A 20228-nucleotide genomic window follows, 5' to 3' on the forward strand; every position below is an offset into this window, starting at 1 on the left:
CAGGGCTCAGCCCCAGCTCTGCCCAAGCCCCAAAGCCCGGTGGTGGGGTGCAAATTGGGCAGCCCCGGGGGTGAGGGGCTGTGCTGGCCCTGATGCCTCTCTGCTCCCCCAGGTCTCCTTCTTACAGCCCCTCTCCTGTGAAGAAGAAGAAAAAGAAGAGCTCCAAGAAGCGAAAAAGACACAGGTATTTCTCCTTTGAGGTGTTGTGGTGATGCCTTGGGTTCTGAAAGCCGGTTTTTAATTTAAAGAGAGTGATGAAATTTTGGAATTGCAAATATTTCACTGTCTTCTCCCAGCTGTTAAACCAATATTTGCAGAGAACAGTAGATGTCATCTCCCTTGGAAAGTTCATGTATTTATAATTTATTGAATGAGAGCGAGAAGCTACTGAAAGTGGTGAACAGAGTGAAAAGCAGCCCTTTTTTTGTTATGGAAAAAGGTGGAAGGGAGGGAGAGTAGAAGGAGATAGAAATGCCTCTAAAATATATCTTATCCATCTCGGGTCAGATGCTTGTCATTTTTACACCTGTAGTGCTCATTTGTGGCCCTGCAAGCTGAACTGTAGCTTATAGTTCATCCCAAAAGGCATCGTGATCAACCATTGAGCGTTAGTGGAGGTCATTTCCAGATGCCACTCAACTACAGATCCCAACTGGCCTTGTCTTGGGCCATCTCATGGCCCTTCTAGACAGGACTTCAGGCCATGTCTTCTGCGGGATGCTGTTCTAGGAGCTCAGGTGGGACAGGAGGCAGCGTGCAGGGGGCTCACTGGTAGGAAGTATCCCCCTCTATGCTCCCAGGTTTTTCCAAGGGCCACCAGCATGGTGGTTCCTACAGGCATGCTCCAGGAGGGAAGACATAAAGCTGGTTTGGCTGTGAGCCTGCTTTGGAGTTTTGCAGAAAGGATTCCTCCTTTGACTGCTGCTCAATCCTTTGTACAGAAGATCAGGGTCTAGACTCTCCTCTACAACTTCAAACTCAGCGCAGTGTAGAGTCAGTAGTAGAGAAAAGCGATCCACCAGGGACAGTGGAGGTGTTTGATTCTACAGAAAATGATATGCTCAATTATTTGCAGTGCGCCAGTGACTTCCACCAGCACCAGCTGCCCCGTTAGCTGCCTCGTTAGCCCAGCTGGCTAAAAGGGAGTCAGGGCTGTCCAGCTGGTGCATTGTTTCCTTAATGCTCAGCCTCAAAATGGGCCTTACCAGATTGTCTCTAATTCAAACTTCCTGTTTTTTAAGATGCTGTGCTCAGTGTGCACCTTTGTGTCTTGCAGGTTATCCTCAAAGAAGAGAAGGCACAGGTAAGAGTTGAGCACGTGTGGGTGATCCCCTACAAATGGTCTCCTCAGGATCTCACAAGGTTGATGTTCACCGTGTGGAGGCAGAAATCACTTCTGTGCCTCTTTGTGGAATCCCCTTGGTTCCCCCATCCCCTGTGGGTCTCGCAACCTCGTGCATGTTGGATACTTTCTGCATCTTGAGCCTTCATTCCTCTTATGGTTTCGCCTACAGACAGCATGCGTTCCCCAGCAGTGGGGAAACATTTCCAATTCAGTGCCTTTCCAGGTGCACACTGGAAGAACTCTCCTGATTCCAGTGCACGCATTCGTCTTCTCTATGGGAAACTGCAAAGCCAGAAGGTTGGCTGATGCCATGGGGACTGTGTCCAAGCCCAGGTTTCTCATCAAGAGCTGAGACCCCCTGTGTCAAGGCAGAACCAGTCATCCCTTCAGTTTTTTAATTGCATGTTTTTTGGCAAATTAGATGTAATGTTGATGTGTCATTGAGCAAAATATATATATAAAAATCAGAACAGAAATCTCCAAATTAATTAGCCATTTCTTATTTAGTTCCTCAAGCCCCAAAAGTAAGAGAAAGGAAGAAAGAAAACACAAAAAACAGTAAGTAGTGATTCACAATATTCTCTGCCCTGCCAGTTGTGAGCAGAAGGTCCAGCTCTTCTGATGAAGGCAGTATGAGACCCAGCTCTGCATGCCCTCACTGAGAGGGGCTTTAGTTCTTCCTTGTTTGCTGCTTTCAGAGGTTACACAGGGATTGCTAGTGATATAACCAAATATCCAAATGGGAGCAGAAAGCAATAGGGGCTGGGGAAAAGAAGAGGTTGTTTAGAGATGATGGAGGCTGTTGAAATATGGAGTTGAGGTTCCCATCTGCTCTGGTGTGTGCAGAAGACAAGCACAATATTTGTCTTAAGGGGCAGACAGGAGTGTGGTATGAAACACAGTTCTTTGAGGCCAGGAGGAGGGCCTGTATGACTTCCATTTTGCAACTTGTGGCTTCTCACCTGCTTTCAGAGCACAGAAACAGCTCTGGGGCTGAAGCCTGGGCATCAAACCCCTGGCTGGCTCTGCTGGGACTCAGCACACCCTGCTAGGGAAAGAAGAGCTGGCAGACAGGGATTTGCTGTCTGATTGGTATTAGCAGGGCCTGCCCTGTAATTCTTCCCAACACAGCCTTTACTCTTAGGAAAGGAACAGAAGGACAAGAGCCCCTCGCACTGCTAATGTCACCTTGCTGCCCATGGGGACTGAAGAGACTAGAATCCACAAGGTGCTGCCTTCACCTCCATTGCATGCAGAAATCCCATCTCCTTGTCTCTGCATACTGCATATGCAGTAATGCACTCACTGCTTTCTTCCCGCAAACTGAGCTGCTGTGTGCCCAGAGATCTTACAGATCATTGATAAGGCTGAAGCTTTCTTGATTATCTGTATAAGAGGGCATTTCCACGCACAACAGTGCTGGCCAACCTGCGTTAGCCAGTTAGTGTGGTGAGAACAAAGATTGGATGCAGTAGCGCACTGAGGGAGGGGAATGAGAGCTTCTGGGATTGCTCTTTGGGGATAAACCACCCAGGGCTCTTTAGTCCTCATCTTTCAACTCAGAAATCAGAACTGAGTCACTCGTGGTTTCTCCATGCCTCCCCGTTGCTCCCAGGTGTGGATCAGTGAGATCCCATAAACCAACTTGAATCGGGATTTGGCTTATCCTTGTTATCTAAACCACATGGGAGCAGTCTGTCCTTCCTGAACATGGGGGGAAAAAACTCTTAAACTGGAGAGACTGATGCAGAAGGTGAAGAGAAAGCATGGAGGGAGGGAGAGGCAGTCAGTGCTGCTGACTTCAGCTTTACAGAAGGAAGGAAGCTCCCCAAATGTAAAATGCTGGAAATACAATTATAGTGTATAAAAAGCATCAGAGAAAACAGCCAACCAGAGTTCAAGCGATTGCCCTCATTGTTGCCCTTTTGTTTTAGAGGAGATACTGTGCTCAGGCAATTGGTTCACTGATTTCTTATGGTGCCAAATTGTTAAATGCTGTCCAGGCAGGTATGTTAGCAGTGTCAGTTGCTGGTACAGCGTGGCCATGAAACCAGATTGTTCCTGTCAGCTAACCCATCATCAGCTTTGCGTGCTGGCGCAGCAGTGCCAGGCTGAGCAGATGGTTACACACCAGACCCAAAATAGCTGCTGTGGTGGGCACTGGGCATGACGAGAAGGAACAAGCACAGAAGGTTTCAGAGCCTGCCATTCACATAACTCTGCTCCCTGAGTGCAGGACTGGGGCTTTTGGCAAGGACAGCACCAGGCCTTCAGTAATGGGGCCAGGTCCATCTGTAACAGCCCAAATGGAGCAAGAGGAAGAGGAGCAGGACAGTGAACCCATGTCTGTGTGCAGTTTGCTGGTCCCTGTCCTGTGGCCATGTAAGAGAATGGAGCAGCAGCATCTGGGCACCTCTGAGAAATCAAATAAATGGTCCTGTGCCCTCAAGCAGAAACCGTGCATAGTGTAGGCTGCAGTTATGGAGGCTGTGTTTCATGTTTATATCAACAATAAGAGCAGTTTATAGGACTGGCTGGACCTTCTCATCTTGAGAAGTGGGGGAAAGCTGGTACCCAGTGTCCTGTATTATGGGGGAATCTGGGAGGGTTTGAGCTTGGCATTGGGCTGCTCGGACAAGTGGTTCTCCCCAGACAGGGCTTAGCAATGGGCTGTCAGGATGGGCTGCAGGATGAAGGGGGAATGGGTGACGTAGCTCTTTAGGGTCTTGAAAGCAGAAAGGATTGGTGCTGCCTGCTGCGCTCCTGTGCACTTGTCCATAGATCTTCCAGCATGGCGCAGAGGCAACCTAACAGCTTGTAGCTAAATGCTAGCATAGATCTCAGAGAGATGACATGCCTTGATGTCAGGGCAGCTGTGAAGGGATGGAGAGTTTTTCATACCTTTGTGTCCTTTGCAATGTCTCACGCACCAATCCCTTTGCTTTAAAATGCAGATCTTGTTTCTGATCTAAGCGCTGTTGACTTTGGCCTCCAACTGCTGGGTCTTACAGCCTAGGTCTGCTATCTAACCACAGTTTCTTCTCTGCTTCCCAAAGCTCTCGTGGGCGCACCCGGAAAGCTCACCGCCACCGCCGCTGCCACTCTCGCTCAGAGAGCTCTGACTCCTATTCCCCGAGCTGCCGGAGCAGGTAATGTCACCGCTCGCTGGGCTGCTGCCCTGTAGCACTGCAGTGAGTCAGGAGTGTGACTGCAATGGCTCGTGTGCCCCACTGGCCCTCTGGGCAGAGCCACATCCCACTCTGGTAGTTGAGTTGTTGAGGGTGTTGAGCTCCTCGTGGTCACGGCCATAAAACAGAAGGTTTGGGCTCAAGAAGTGGTGGCTGCATCTTCTCAGCCTAGCAGTCACTTCTAATCCCCATGGCTGAAGATCAGCCAGTGACAGCTGATTTCAGCCCAGTCTGCCTTTCCCACCCCAGGGCTCTGTACTGCCAATGTCCCAGGAAAGCTTCAAGCTTGTTCTTAGCAATGGAAATGTATTTGCCAATGGGCATCCTATGGCCACTATCTTTGACCTGATTAAAATCTCTTTCCTGTAGATGACAGATGCATCCTGAGGCCAGCTGAGTGGATGCTGGTGCTAGACCCGCATCACTGCAATAGCAAATTGCATAGCTGTGCACATTGTGAGCTTGTTATGTGTTGTTTGAAAGAGTTTTATGAACAAACCACTCCCTCTGTCCCACTCCGCTCCTTCTAACTACTGAGAATCTTCTCATGGAAGCCTGGTGATCAGTGCAGGGAGGAACGCAGGCAGTAATAGGTGGGAAGTTCATGCAAGTGCAGAGTGTCTTTTCTTGGAGGTGTATTGCCATAGGGACATTCAAGGCTGTGTGGAAGCTGTAAGCCACCATAAAATTAGGAATATTGGAGCTGACGTTTGCTTTAAACTTGAGGTTTAAAACCCAAACCCCACCACCACATCTCCTGGCTGCAAAGCAAAATGTTTTTAAAGCAAGGAAGCAAAATATTCCCTTTCACTCCGTCCCGACTCCACAGAGGAGACGAGGGTTCGCGTGCGGCTGCCGGTGGGCGCTGCTGCAATGCTGAGGATAACGCTTTGCTTCTCCATGTTTTCTGGAGGCACAGAGCCAGGTCTCGGGAGGAAGGGCGTAAAGCACGGCGGAGACGCTCCCGGCACCGTGCAAAAGTCCCAGCAAAGAGAAGCTCCTCTGCAGAGGTTCAGGCCAGCCAAACCCTCCCACTGCACAGCTTCCTGTCTCCCAAGGAAGTCGTAAGTATTACGCTCTGTGCTTCTTGGCTTTCAGTAGCCACGGGAATACGGGTGAGAAGTCTGACATGAAATTTTTGTAACTGGATTATAACGATGTGAGACAAAATTTGGTTAAAACAGCATTACTTATTAATGGTGCTGTTCTCCAAATGTATCTAAAGTCATTCCTTCCTTCAGCGCTTCCTCTTCAAGAGTGGGGTTGGAGAGGGGAAAGATTTGCCGAGTCTCTAGCCACTGAATATTGAATTGAGGACACTTAACATTAAAAAAAAAAAGAAAAAGAAAAAAAAATGTGGCCTTCAGCAATGATATTTCGCAGGGATGTGTTTGTTATGCAGTCTTTGCTCAGCTGAGTTCGAACTTAATTCATCAGTCTTCATGTCCGAAAGTTTAGTCCTTTAGGGGTAAAAAAGGGAATCAGACAAAGATAAAGGAAATATTTACATTTAATGAGTTGGTGATTATTGGCAGGGGATGTTTTCTATTGGGATCCTTCTGAGATCGCTGTTGCTCTGGACTGACAAGCCCAGGGGCCAACTTGAGAGCTTGTGTGCAGCTCTCATTGATGCTAATGGGAACTGCAAGTGCAGCCGAGGGTGAAGTCAGTCTCAGTGCCTTGGGATGTTTTTCCATATACATGGAAAGAGATGATATAATACATGCCTTAGAACAGAGGGAGCAAAAACAGAGAGAAATCTTAGATAGCGATTGGTATGAAATCTTTTTTTCCCATGGCACATTTCCCCCTTGTTCCCAGTAGCTGCCAAGCAGAGGTGTGATGCTCTTTGATCAGTGTTAGCATCTGATGGGTGTTCTGGAGAGGGGCACTGCTACACAAGACTTGAGGTAACGCAGAACCTGGTGCTTGTGTGTGGTTATGGAATGCTACCAGTGGCTTGAGTGGAGTCCTCTGAGCCCTGAAGTGGTATAGAGTGGGGGACTGACTTTCTCCTCTTAAGCCCTGTCCTGAACTGGAAATAGCTCAGCCATACCTCAAATAGAGGAGATAGTCCCAGCAAGAGGAGGCTCTTTCTCTGCTCACCTGCACAGCTGGCATTTCAATCACAATACACAGAGATCCTATATGGATACAGACACGCCACAAGCTGTCTCCCAGAGTCACAGATGCATACTCACTCTTGTCATAGACACCCACTGAGTGTGTAGTGCACAATTGAGTCATTGCTTATAAAGCCATATAAGGCAGAGCACAAGTAGCAGAACCTGCATGCTGTGCTTGCGTGTGCATCCCTACAGCAGCAAATGCAAAGAAGGAAGGGCAAGAGCTTTCATTGCCACCGGCCTGGGGTGGCACCCTGTGTCAACTCAGCAAGGTCAGGGTGAGTGAGTTAATAATGCAGGGAAACCAATGGCAGAAAGACCTTTACTCTGCAGTCCACTGGTGTCCTCTCTCTTCCCAGACAGAAGTATGCTCTCTTGGGACATTGTTCAAGAACACATTTATGCACTTGTTTAAATTGAAGCCCCTGGCGAAGTGCTGAATAAGGTCTTTAAATATCACATGCTCAGAACCAGCAGGGAAAAATGGAATGGGAGCCTTCAGTCTTGTCTGCTAATGCTACACAGTCTGTGTCACACCCGTTGGCCTGGGGTTCCAACAAAAACCCTCCTGATGTGGGGAGATTCATCATGATATCTCCAAAGGAAAGTGATGGTCCAGGGAGGGCTCTGACACACAGAAGAGACCCAGACAGGCAATACACAGACTTCCTTGAGGCAATGCTACAGCATTTCCAAATCTATTTTTAAAAATTATTTAATTTTAAGCCAGGTTTTATTCTACTTTCTTCTGAAAAATGGAAGCTTTCTGCGGTAAACTTTGTCTCCACGCATTTTGTCCCTTCTTTTCTATTGGAATGACCACATCCAGCTCAGTTTACCTGCAATCTGAGGGATGAAGCACACAGAGGAGCACCCTGTCCACGCGTCTACCTCACTGCTTCTTCCCTTCTTGCCTTTATGTGCAAGTTGGTGCATGCACGAGCACGCACACATGCAAAAACACCCCCAGAGCTCCCTGCTTCTTTTGAGCAATGAATTTCCAAGCTTCACACACTCGTTTTTTCCTTTAATCACACACAGCCACAATAGGCACCTGTTGAGAAAGAGGTCTGTGAGGCTGTGCCTCAGCATGCAGAGAAACTGGTAATAGGCTGCTGCTATATCTGAACATTAACAGCAACCCCCTGTCCTGCTGCAGACACCGTTCTGCATTGGCACAGATGTATTCCATGCCCTTGTGCTTCTGGTTGAGCAGAGCAATATAAATACCTGCAGGGTGTGAGCTTAATTGCCTTTTGTTGTACCTGATGAAGATAACTGCACACAGCATCTACCTTCCCTGCCAGCTCCTTTGCTTTCACTGAAGCTTGTTTGCAATGTCACTAATTAACACAGGCTTGACCCAAATTTTCAAGGAGGCTCAGTGGGGTCTGGCTGTTCCAAGCAGCACTGCTTGTGCTGGCGTGCCTGCGGGGAGGTACAGGTGGGACAATGCAGTGCAGGGATGGTGACAGCGTGTACAGGGGGGCAGGGGGAGGCTGATAGCATGCCTGCAGACTGCATTGCTCCTGTTCTCTGTTTTCCAGCCTGGGTTGTGCTTTCTATAGGAAAAGCTGCTCTTTTAACTGCTGCATGCCATATTTCTGATGACAAACAGGGCTCTTCAGGAGCTGGAAGGCAAAGCTTTCCCTAAACATGAAAGCCTCGCTCTTTTGCTGATCCTCTCAGCCAGAGGACTGAATGTACCTCTGGTTATCACCCGATAAATCTGCAGCTCAGTGCTCAAGCAGAGGCAAGAGAGTGTGCAGCCATGAGAGGAGCAAGCAGCGCCCCATGTACCCAAAGGAAGCAACATGATGCAAGCCCTCACCCCAAAGCTGTGCCAGACCAGCCCAAACCAAGGGGATGTGCTCACTGCAGCAGGCGGAGAGGAGTTTTGCACTGATGTCAGCTCAGGCAGAGGGTTAGCAGAGCCCGGCCCATCTCCCCATTGAAGGCAGCCCTATGGGCCCCACTCCCTGCAAGGCAGCAGGTGCTGCGGTGGCAGCTGTCAGCGGGGAGCAGGGGTCACTGCTGCAAGCTTTGTGTGCCTTTCATCGGCACAATGCGTGGACAGACAGAGGGAGGGAGACATTATGCACTCCTGAAAAAGAAATTAACTCTTGTTTTGCGACTCGTTTCAAAGCAGAGAAAAAGACCCCAGAAAAACCCTCTGGCGATGAGCGAGGCTGCGTCGCGCTGCTCACTGATGGGCCTCGGTCCCCTTATGGCTGAGAAAATTTATAGTCCTGTCTCTCCTCGAGGCTGTTTGAAGCACAGTAAATGGACTCGTTCAGTTTAATTGGAAGACGAGCAGTGATTGCATTGTTGTAAGCCATTAGGCTGCACCGCCTCTTGATCTAGGAGCGCGCTCAGCATTGCGTTCTGAAGCATCAGGGCCTCGTTTCTGCTCGTCCCTTCATCTTGCTTAAATAATGATTCGAAACACAAAAAACAACAAACCCAAACAGTAAATACATATCTTGGGTTCTCTTGACGGCAGCAGTGTGTCTCACACCAAAATCATTGGGATTATTTAATTACTTAATAGAGGGGGGAGGGGGAAATGCCAAATGTTCACACATTGAAAATTAGATTCACAGGAGACCAGACTCTTTTGAGACACCCTAGAAAAATAAAAAGCCATTAGAATTCAACTGAACTCTGCAGCGCCTTCAGATGCAGCTCGTGGTTCCCATTTTGTGCGGCAGGAAAATGGAACCAGAGGTAGAGCCAAGGTCAACAGATGGGGGCATTTGCATCTGCCCAGCACCTCAATGCTTGTCCCACCTCCTACCACAGGGCAGAAACCACAGGCCAGCCCTTCCAGCCCTCACAAGGATGTATTCCACTTCTATCCATGTTACCTCTTCCCAGGGTGCTGTTATTGCAGTGGTGGAGCTACAGAGGGGCACTGGGGGCTCACTGGGTAGATTTTGGGATGCGCTGACAGCAGCTGTTACTTCAGTGCAAGCAAAACAAAAGTTCCTAGCAGTCCTAGGAGCCATGGGTTGAAATGCCAAGAAATGGGTGGATTTCTTGGCTGGGAAGAGCTAAAGGCTGTTTGGTTTGGACTGGGAACAGAGGTGAGGGAGATGCACATGCCCACCCCCAGACTCCCACCTCTGGAGTCAGGGAGTGCTTCACGTGGTGTTTTTATGCCTGTAAATGAAACGTAGCCAAAAGGTGTCTGCCTCACAGTCAGAGTTCAGGTATAACACTACCCAGAATCTTTAGAAAACATCTGGGAGGCCACATCCCTCGTGTCTTTGGGTGCAAAAGAGAGCAGGGCCGGACCCCCCGGCTCTGTTACACTCCTTTGACATCTCTGGAGTAAACTTATTCTGGAATAAACAAGAGCTGGCAGAGAAATGGCAAAGAGCAGCACCTGTATTGCAAACCCTGGGGCCTGGAGGAGGCTGCACAGGGTGCAGATGTGCCAGGTCTGTGTTTGTCCTTAATGCTTCCCATCACAAGGGCAGGCATTAGCACTTGTGCCTCGCTGGACTGGCTCTGGTAGATGCCAGTAGAGATAAAACTGAAGAGATAAGACGTTCAGATGATGGAAGTGCCCTGGTGGTGCCAGCTGACAGCCCCAGCCAAGGCAGCCAGCACAGCTGTAGGGTCCTCAGCTTCAGTAGCCCACCAAAAGCATCATCCCCTTCCCGTAGGTCTCCAGTGCAGCCAAAGTGGGGGAATGTTGTTTCCCCCTCAACTTTATTTTTGACTTCTTTGCTCGAGTTCCTTTCACCACTTTCACATACCCGTGGGCCACCATGAAACCCAAGGGGATTGAGTGCAAGCCACGATTTTCCAGCACAAGCCATCAGCCCCCAGGAGCTGTCTGGGCAGCCTAATGTAAAGCAGAAGGAAACAAAAATAAGGAATAATAAGTGAGAGAAGCAAGCAGACAAAAAGCAGTTGTGACATTTACGTAGCAGAGTCAAGTGAACAGTTGGCAGTGTGGATTGAAGAGAGGGTTTATGTTTTTTTTATGTAATTTGAGACTCTAATGATGGACTTATGTTGCCCGCTCTTCCTTTTTTCTTACACCTTACCTACTAAAGGAGGAGTTCTTGATGGGTAAGTGGATGCTATCCGCAAGACACCAGGGAATTTATTAGAGGTCACTTGAGCGCATTAGCTATATCTTCTTCAGGGGGAAAAAAGCACACAAAGAAGTGTCTGTATACCTTTTATTTCCAGAGGGATTTTTCTTTTTTCCCCTTCTCCTTTTTTTTTTCTTCTTTTTTTTCCCCCCCTTTCTTAGTTTTCATTTTCAAAGTGCTAAGCTTGTTTATTTGCCAGTTTGTACAGAAGCCCTTCATTTGATTTGCTTTGATTTTTCTTCACCTATTTTTGTAACATTCGTTCAGAAATTCACTTAATTAAGCATTTGTTTCATTTTTGTTTTCCTTCCAAGGATTAGAAAGTTTTGGTTTGTTTTTTTTTTTAATATATATTCCCTTCCACTCTCGTTTCTTTTTTTGCCTTCCCCCTTTTAGGTTAAATAAGGGCTTTTTCCTCTGTTACACCTTTTTTTATTTAGTTAGCCTGTTACTTTGATTCCTTGGTTGCCCGTTTACTTTGTTGAACTCTTTCGTTTAACATGGATCGCATGCTGATACTCTTTGCATGATCTCTAGATCTTCCCGTTATCATAGCAGGGGGAAAAGGAGTTTCTTCTTACTGTGGATTTCTTTCAGGGATATGTGCTTTTGTTTTCTTCTCTTTCTTCTTTTTCTTTCTTTCTTTCTTACTTTGTTTCTTTCCTTTTGTTTCAGTGCATCATGATGGTAAAATTTCTGGGTTTATTTAAAACGTAAAATAAAAGCAAAGTAAAACCAAGAGCAACCCTCCTCAATAAAACGTTCAAACAATGCCAAATGGCTTTTTTGCTTTCAGATCTCTCAGTCAGGGTCTTCTGCTGACCTCTTTACCAAAACAGACAGCCCGCCTGGCCACCTCACCAGCCAGAACGGAGAGTGTCATGAATATGACTCAGGAAACGACACTTCTTCCCCTCCCTCCACTCAAACGAGCTCATCCAGGTCAAAGGACAGCCAGGAGAAACGAAGCGTAGCCCACGATGGCTTTGGCCATGCCTTCTCATCCAGGAAGCCCAAAGTGGCCAACGGTGATAACAGCTCTGATTCAGGAAATTCCTTCACCAGTTGCTTTTCCCAGACCAAGGCAACAGCTTCGGAAAATCTGTCTCCAGATCCCCAGGGACAAGACGAAAGGTCAGTGATTATCAGCAGCTGATGCTGGTATTTGTTGCCCTGTATCTCCCGCTCGCATTCCCGATGCACCGGTGAGCTGGCAGGGAGGTTTTTGTGGTCTGGAGGTGGTTAGATCTCAATCAGACCTTGCCAGTCTGGAGTTCAGAGCCCACAGTGAGCAGTGCTGGAGCCTGAGGAGGAAGATGAAAACGCAGCCACAGGTCACCATCAGGAGAAAGGAGTAGGTGCCAGCTCCATCTCTGCCTCCCTTTCCCGGGATGTGCCAGGTGGTGGTGGGGATGAAGGAGCAGAAGCATGGCAGCTGGTACCTAAAGCTGTGCTGGGGCAGTGGTGGTTGGGAGCAATTCCACCTCAGGTCTTAAATGCCAAATGTTAGAGCCAGGGGAGTTGGTATTAGGAAGAACAAGTCCTGAATTTTCATTTGGAGGGTAAGATGTTGAGGCTGTACATACTTCTCATGCTGTGACTCCAGTGGGATAACTCTGCCTTCATATGGGTGGAGCTGGGATTGCAGCTGGTCCTTACTGTTGGGAAGCTGACCCCAGTTCACATCCATGGCTCTTCTGGAAGTACAGGGATTCCCACAGCCCCATCCAAAGGCAATAGGACACGCCTGCTCGCTCTGCTCCTGGAGCACAGCCTTGCCACACTTTCCTTGCTCTTCACCCCCAACGCCTGCAGGGCATGGGGCAGAGGAGCTGACAGCCCAAATACACATTTGCAGAGGATGCCTGTCCTCGTGTCTCAGCTGTTCAGAGGAGAAGAAGCGCAGTGTTCCCCCATCGCCAGCCCGCAGCTCCCCGCTCAGGCCGTGCCCCCGCAGCGAGTCGTGCAGCAGCACAGGACGCTCCTCCCCTGGCTCCAGCTGCTCCTCACCCCGCAGGGCCTCCCCCAGGTACTCCCGCAGCAGGTCCTGCTCTTCAGGGAAGAGGTAAGGCCAGCACAAATGGCTCTCTCCATCACTCTGGGCAGTCTCTGGCTCTTGCAGGCTGGCGGACTCCTTGGGGATGGGAGTGAGAGTTTGTGTGGGTGCCAGGGAACCACGTGGCCCTTGAGATACGGGGCATCTCTCCTCACCATGAGCCTGGATGAGAGGAAGTCTGGTACAACCTCACCCTCCAGCATCTTTAGCTCTTACGTTTCTTCCCTAGCCCCAGGTCTTCTTCACGGTCCCCCAGCTATTCCTCTAAATCCTGCAAAAAAAGCCCTGGAAGCAGGAGCTCAAAGACTCGCCGAAGCCCGAGTTACTCCCACTACAGCCCTACGAGGTATGACTGTCCCTACATTGTTATCTGCTGCCTCATGCTTTTCCATTGCCTCCATCACTTGCTTGTACTCCAGCCTACTTTCTGGTTCCTTCTGCCAGCTCCAAACTGCCCCCTCAGCTTCCAGGAAGGAGCAGGGAGAAATGGAGCGTGGCACATGTCCGAGCATTATGCTGATCTGCAATCCAGTGGAAATACCTTCCCATTTATTGCCTCAGGGCAATCAGTGCAGCAGGGAAAGATGCTCTGCTCTTCCAAGCTGCAGCTCTGCCAAAGAGGTTTCAGACCCTGAGAAGTGTCCCTGCTGCATTGGCAGGAGCCAGGTACCCTCATGCTGGCACTCACAGAGCCATGCATGGGGAAACAGCCCAGGTAACTCTGCTCCACACCCTGTAGAAAACACACATCTCACAGCTCAGCCCTAGAGACGCCTTTGGGCAGTATTTTCTGGTAACATCTCTGCTTTTGAGCATGCTGTGAGCATTTGGCACCCTTAAAATGTTACACTCACAGGACCTGATTCTGCAAGCTGTGACAGCCCCTGTTCTGGTGCAGGAGAACATTTCCTGCATGCAAGGATCAGGCCCTTGACCTGTAACGTATTTGCAGATGGCACTGAGAAAGGAACAGGGCGGATGAAGTCATCTACCCTCCACAGCAGGGCCTGTGCTGACGTGCACAGGGAATTAACAAAAGAGAAAACCATAGCAACCCCAGCACTCCTTCTGGTGAGCGGTGCACAGCCCTGCAGAGATACCTGGGGCCCTCTGCACACCTGGGGCCTGCTGGCAGGGCTGTGCTCGCCTGCTCTTGCAGCACAGCCAGCAACAGCAGCTTTAGCAGCGCTGTGCAAATACCAAGTGCATCCACAAAGGGATGGGGAAGCCATTTGGCTTAGCAATGCAGGGCTGCTGGGAGACGCTGCTGAAACCTCCCTGCAGCCTACAATTGCTGGGTGTCCGTCTGTCAGGCTACTGAGTGTCCCACTGTCCAGCGAAGCGCAAGGCTGATGCCACCCAAACACCGAGCAGAGCACTTTCCACTCAACTGGGTCTTTGCCTTTGTGTTCAAACCCCATCCAACCGATTTTTGCACCTGCAAAAGCCCAGTGGTGATGATTTTCAATCTGGCCCTTCCCTTAGGGACCGTGAGCACAAGCACAGCTCCAGTGAGAAGGAGTCACACCGGCAGCGGGACCGGCAGCGCCGGCGCTCCTATTCCCCCCTGAGGAAGCGCAGGAGGGACTCCCCCAGCCACCTGGAGGCCCGGCGCATCACCAGGTATGGAGACATCACACCTGGAGCACTATGGGCTGCTTTCTGTCCCCAGCCATCTCTGGTGCAGGTTGCTCCAGGATCACAATGTTTTCCCTAACCCTAACTCTGCCTCCCCTCCAGCTGGGGGATCTGCAGCTGGAAGCAGAAGGAGGATGCAGGGGTTTCATTTACAACCACAGAAGAAAAAGGGCAGATAAATCAGAGCAGGGATTCACCCACCCATCAAGTACAAGGTGCAGAAGGATTTTGCTTCACCCTTTCCCATGGCAGATGTCCCATGCTATAGACAGTCAAGTTTGACTCTAATTCTCAAGCTGAGGGCTTTCTGGGAAAACATCAGGCAGAGCCTCAGACTTGATGGATGGCGGCCGTGGGGGTGGTTGGCTGGAATCCCAACGCCTACCAGCTACCTGCAAATAAAACCAGACGAATCTGAGAGGTGTCATGCAGAGTAAACAACATATTTTGAAGATCTTGGCAATAAATCTGTCCTTGCGTTCCTGGTAATTCTGCATCTCTCTGTCCCACAGCGCCCGCAAACGTCCCATCCCCTACTACCGGCCCAGCCCGTCCTCCTCCAGCAGCGCCAGCAGCTATTCCTCCTGGTACAGCAGTCTCAGCCGCTCCCCCAGCCGGAGCAGGAGCTACTCCAGCCACCGGTCGAGCCGCAGCCGCAGCTGGAGCAGCAGCAGTGCAGAGAGCAGGAGCCGCAGCAGGAGCTCAGGCCCCAGGAGCAGCCGCAGCCGGAGCAGGAGCTGTGACTCAGGAGGCAGCTCCGACAGCCTGCGTCGCTAAGGAGTGCCGCCGGCATCACTGAATTCCTTGCGTTCTCCGCATCCTTCCCACCTACTTGGCCATCGATCGCAATCACCCCCGATACTGATGTGACAGCAGCACTGCGTCCCCTTTTCTCATTACGGATGGAGTAAGAGCCCTCGTGCTCCTGGAACAGCCCCTCTGCTGCCTTGCAGGGAGGGTGGATCCATGCAGCTCCCCCAGCCAGAGCTGGGGCTGGAAGAGGGGCCAGTGCCCTACAGAGGCTCTGCAGGCCCTACAGGGTCCATCCTCCTGACATCCCCATCTCCCCATCGCTGCCACTCTGCGACAGCTGCCAGCTGCTCCAAAGGAAGAAGATTGTCTCTTTGCCCTTCTCTTGCCAAAAGCGGGAGCCAGCGAATTAAATCCCTCTGGAGGAAGAGACACATTTAGGGAGGAATTTGCTGGGAAGCTTTGGTGATGAGTGGACGTGACCTGTCCCCTTCAAGGCAAATATCAGGTCCCTGATATTGGATCTCTCCTCCCGAGATTCTGCCCACTCTGCAGCAGGTCTCTGCCATGAGCATATTTATTTATTTCCATACACCCAACTCTGCTATAAATAGAAGGCTAGAAATCCCTCCTGACATTAATTTCTGGGGGGAAAAAAAGCTATGCCCCCTCTCTTTCTCCTGCCCTTTCCTAACACGGTGTTACACATCCACCTTTCACAGGGCTGCTCTGTTCCCCTCCATCAGTGTGATCGCTGAGAGGAGACACAGCAGAGGGGAGTCAGTGCTGCAGAGTGAGCTGGAGCTGCACGGCTCGCATCTCAGAGACCCCCAACACCCCTCCCCCAAAATCGCCTGTTTTTTTTCCCAGGATCTGGGAGGGCCCTGCCTGCCTGGGCGGCCCTGCGGTTTTGTCTCCCTGCCAGGCTTGCCAGCCCAGCTGCCTGTGCAATTACTGTGTTTTGCAGAGCAACAAAGGCTTCTCCTAGCACGGGCTGAGCCGGTGCTGAGGATTTTCTTTCTCTTACAACACCTGGGTGCTTAGAGACGCTAATTTAGGTCTAAGACTTCCCTCCCTCCCTTTTTCCATCCCCTCCCCTTCCATCCTGCGTGATCATTAACGAGTTTGGGCTTAATGAGTCAAGGAGGTGTGTCATTGAAGTGTCACAGGAAAGGGCTAAGGGCAGCCAGCATCTGCCGGAGGGGGAGAGGGGTGGAAGGAAAGGCAAACCCACAGCCAGAGAGTTACCCACGGCTCCCACTGGCAGCAGGTAAAGCTGTGAGCGAGGTAAGGTCAAACACAACCTGGATGATTGCCTTATCGAGCATATGAACGTGTTATCAGTTGGAAAACACAGCAGGAAGGTTTATACTTCTGTGTAGCTGATGCAAGGGGAAATTTGATAACAGGGGCCCTTTTTCCCGTCTCCTTCTCACTGCAAACCCCTCAGGCTGTGGTTGAGAATTACAGACGAGGTGTTCTTGCAGCGGGTGCTGCTGCCTTCCCCCCACCCCGGCCCCACAGCAGCCCCTGGCTTCTCTGGTGGGGAGCACCCTTCTTGTAAAGGGCTGAGAACCCCATGCTTCTTTCTTAGGGAGTCCCTCCCAGTTTGGCATTGTCACCCTGTAGCACTCCATGAAAGGTCTGATCTCAGCGACCAGAGGCCAAATCCCAAATCTGTGGGTCTCTTCATGCCCCTCCGTGCCCCCAAATGCCGGCATGCACCTGCAGCAGCGAGCCGGATGGGCAACAGCTGGGAAAGCAAAGGAGCTTTGTGCAAGCAGTGCAAACAGTCCAACTACATTGAGCCGAGTTCCTGGTGGGATGGAGAACAAACACAGTGCTGGAGGCAGCAGCACACGCTGGCTATGGGACAAAGAGGTGCCACGTGGCTCTGGTACCCATCCACCTGCACGGCCGGTGGCAGCTGAAGGCTCTCCAGCATCGGAGCAAAACCTCTTTATTTATTTATTAATTATTTATTGACGCACTTATTTATTATCAGTCGCGTTCTGTTTCTAATGGCTGCGGTCGGGACGGACGCGAGCGGTCGCCGTCGGCAGTATTTATTTATTTATTCTGGAGGGCAAAGGAAGGAGCAAGGAGTTATTGGGGCTCTCTGTGCTTGTTTGGGTCCTCCCCATCGCATGGAGGTTCCCAGTGCTGGCCCTGCGCTGGCAGGAGGAAGGACTTCCCCGCGTTGTTTTGCATTGTGATCCACCCATGGAAAATCTGAGGTTGGGCCGTGAGAGCACGGGAGGTGCCTGCAAATCCAGCCCGGTGACAGCACTAACTGCGTCTGTGTGTGCGTGTGTGTGTGCATTATGTTTCCTCAGTGGTATTTCTCTCTTTATTTTTTAACTTATTTAAGGTTTTTGGTACAACGCGCATCATCGCCCGTCCTGTCAGTGGGTTTTCTGTCACTTTGCAAGAAGCCTGTGAGCTTTTCTGTCTCTGTGCCTTTTGCCAGTGCTTCTTTTGTTGTATGCTCACTCACTCGTTGCTTTTATGGGATTTTTACTCCATGACCAGCGTCTCAGGTTGCTGTTGTTTGCATGGAGCAGCTTCTGCCCTGGGGCAGTTCGGCCCTTTGGGTGAACACAAATTGCTGCTCATCGGCACTGGGGCTGCACACCAAGAGCTTTGAGGCAGTGTGTTGGCCGCCTCTCAGAAGTGCCATCTCAGAGGGTTTTTTCTTCGTCCTTCCTGCCCGTTGTGTTGTTTCCATCCCAAGTGCCCTGGTTGCCTTTCCACAGCAGAGCACATGATGCAGTGTCCCCCCCTGGGATGCTTCCCGCTCACTCAACCCCCAGGCTCCCTCCTTTCCCACCCCACACACCAGGTCAGGCTGCAGCAAACCCAGCCCAGCCCCTGAAGTGTTGCTGCAAAGCGCAGAGGAAGGATATTTCAGTGCACTGTTGTGTCATTCCATTTGGCCACGGGTTGCGGCGCTCAGCTGTGCTCTGCTTTATGTTGACCATAACTTTTCTCAATGTTTCTGTTGTTTTGGGTGACTGAAGTTGTACCAAACCCATCTGCAATGGCCAGTCGATGTTATTTTGCTATGCATTGTACATAGATCGAAAAGGCTGAGAGGACTTGGCCTCTTATTTAATATTTATTTCTCCTATTTATTGAGCATTACTTAGGAAAGCTGTTCGAGTCTCACCGTTGGCTCCATGGGATATTTGAGAAAGGGACAATTTTAGGTGCCAGACTGAAGTCTTTAATGTCCAGCAGGGTTGTGTTATCTGTGTGATAGAGGATGAACAAATCCTGTGACTTTTGCAGCTACCTGGAAGTCTGTGTGTGACCAGGATGATCTCTGAAGCACTGCAACATCCACTGCTGTAGCAACAGCTCCGCGATAAAGCAGCCTAAATTTTGGACTGTTGTAGAGAACAGCACCTTGAGCCCCATCCAGGGAATGGAGAGATTTAGAACAAAAGCCCAGACAGGAGAAAAGCTGCCAGGGAAACCGTGTCCCTGTTTTCTCTGCTGGTCAATTCCTTACCAAATCATACCGGCACATCTGTTCATTCGACTTCACTGTAAAACTACCTTTGCTCTCCATGGAAATGCATACTGTATTCTTTAGTCTTCCTGGGGTATTCGAGTCGTTAGCCTGTTTAGAAAAGGGTTCCAATAAAAGTTCAGATGATATCTGGTTCACATCGCAGCCTGGTTTCTCGTGTTCCTTTTGGATGGGGCTTGGTGCAGTGGGATATTTTGGGTTGTTTCAGCTGCTGGGTGCAGCAGGGCATGTGCTTGTGCTCTCAGCTGCTGGGGATGAGGTCCTTGGGGCACGGGCTGAAGCTGAACTGTTGTGAGCTCAGATTCCTGCCAGCTGGGTCAGGCTTTCGCTGCCCTTTGCTGTGCGATTTGGGTCATCCTCAGCTCACAGACAGCGCAAGCCAGTAGTGCAAATCTCACACCAATTTGGGGGGGATGGGGATGCTCTGTGTCCCCTGATAGTACCAGCCATCAAGTCCTGCTGGCAGCTGAGATGTGCACCTGGGAAGGTTCTGGGCACAGCACAGACGTGGGGCAGTGTCCCCAGGTCGCTTGGCAGACAGGAGGGCTTTGCGCTCCCCAGAGCTGACGTGGCGGTGCTGGCAACTGTGGGAGGTGACTGGGAGATTTGGAGTGACAACAGGAGCTAAATTGGGATCCCTGGAGAGGGACGTGTGACTAATGGGGATAAGCAAGGAGACAAGATGGATTCCTGGCCTGGGAGGGAGGATGGCCTGGAGCTACTTGGGAAACATGGGACTGGAGATCTCGGGGTGAAATGTGGCTGGGATGGAAGCGGCCACGGGGCTGTCCCAAACTGTGTGCTGGTGTCACCCCTGGAATAGCTGGTGTCACTTCGGGTGATGGGAGCACTCAATCAGGCAGGGCAGAAGATAGAGGAGGACACTTCAGCCTTTGCTGACTGCTGCTTCTCAGCTCCTCCCCGCATCTCCAGTCATACCCCAGTCCCCAGGGAGACCCCGCAATGCCTGGCTGTGTCTTCCCACACACACCAGTGAAGGAGATGAGGAATAAGAGATGCTCCCCATGCAGGCAAAGGCAGCTCCCTGTCCAGCAGTGCCACGTCGCTGCTCCATGATTAATACCCTCTGAGCGACCAGCAGCCGCATCGCAGCGTGGCCCACAGCGCGTTACGGCCTTCCTGCTGCAATTTGTTCCAGCAAGTCCATTAGAGAGATTGCAGATGCTGAAGAAAGCAAGGTAGAGACAGGAGGGAGCGAGGAAGCAGTGCAGCATCCGGCGCATCATTGCTGACACTCATCGGCGTGCCGGAACCCCTGTGCAGGAACCCTGCTGCCACCAGGCACCCCAGTGCCACCAGCGCCAGGTACCCCGCCGCACCCCATCCCCTGCAGCCCTGTAATTAGCCCCGCGCGGCTGTGATTACGCCTCGCCCTGCTGCGGCGCAGCCAGGCACGCGATGAGGAGGAGGAGGAGGAGGAGGGCGAGGATGGGGCCACGTAGGGTCCCACTCCCACACCA

At 50.8% G+C, this 20228-nt stretch overlaps 1 protein-coding gene across 6 annotated transcripts in view; it reads left to right on the plus strand.

The window, feature by feature from the left end:
- SRRM4 (serine/arginine repetitive matrix 4) overlaps positions 1-18884 on the plus strand; it is a 62254-nt gene extending 43370 nt beyond the window's left edge. For 4 of the 6 annotated variants that reach the window (XM_048963902.1, XM_048963903.1, XM_048963905.1 and 1 more), the window contains 11 exons: positions 113-184; positions 1277-1303; positions 1853-1903; positions 2490-2573; positions 4402-4494; positions 5447-5597; positions 11565-11902; positions 12627-12833; positions 13054-13170; positions 14310-14447; positions 14975-18884. In XM_048963902.1, the coding sequence (XP_048819859.1) occupies positions 113-184; positions 1277-1303; positions 1853-1903; positions 2490-2573; positions 4402-4494; positions 5447-5597; positions 11565-11902; positions 12627-12833; positions 13054-13170; positions 14310-14447; positions 14975-15239 (1543 nt within the window). In that variant the 3' untranslated portion in view covers positions 15240-18884. The remainder of the gene's footprint in view (positions 1-112; positions 185-1276; positions 1304-1852; positions 1904-2489; positions 2574-4401; positions 4495-5446; positions 5598-11564; positions 11903-12626; positions 12834-13053; positions 13171-14309; positions 14448-14974) is intronic. The other 2 variants (XM_048963906.1, XM_048963908.1) reach the window with 2 other exon arrangements.
- Positions 18885-20228: the final 1344 nt, after the last annotated feature.

The sequence above is a fragment of the Lagopus muta genome, chromosome 17 (genome assembly GCF_023343835.1).
Source record: "Lagopus muta isolate bLagMut1 chromosome 17, bLagMut1 primary, whole genome shotgun sequence".
In the NCBI taxonomy this organism is placed as follows: domain Eukaryota; kingdom Metazoa; phylum Chordata; class Aves; order Galliformes; family Phasianidae; genus Lagopus; species Lagopus muta.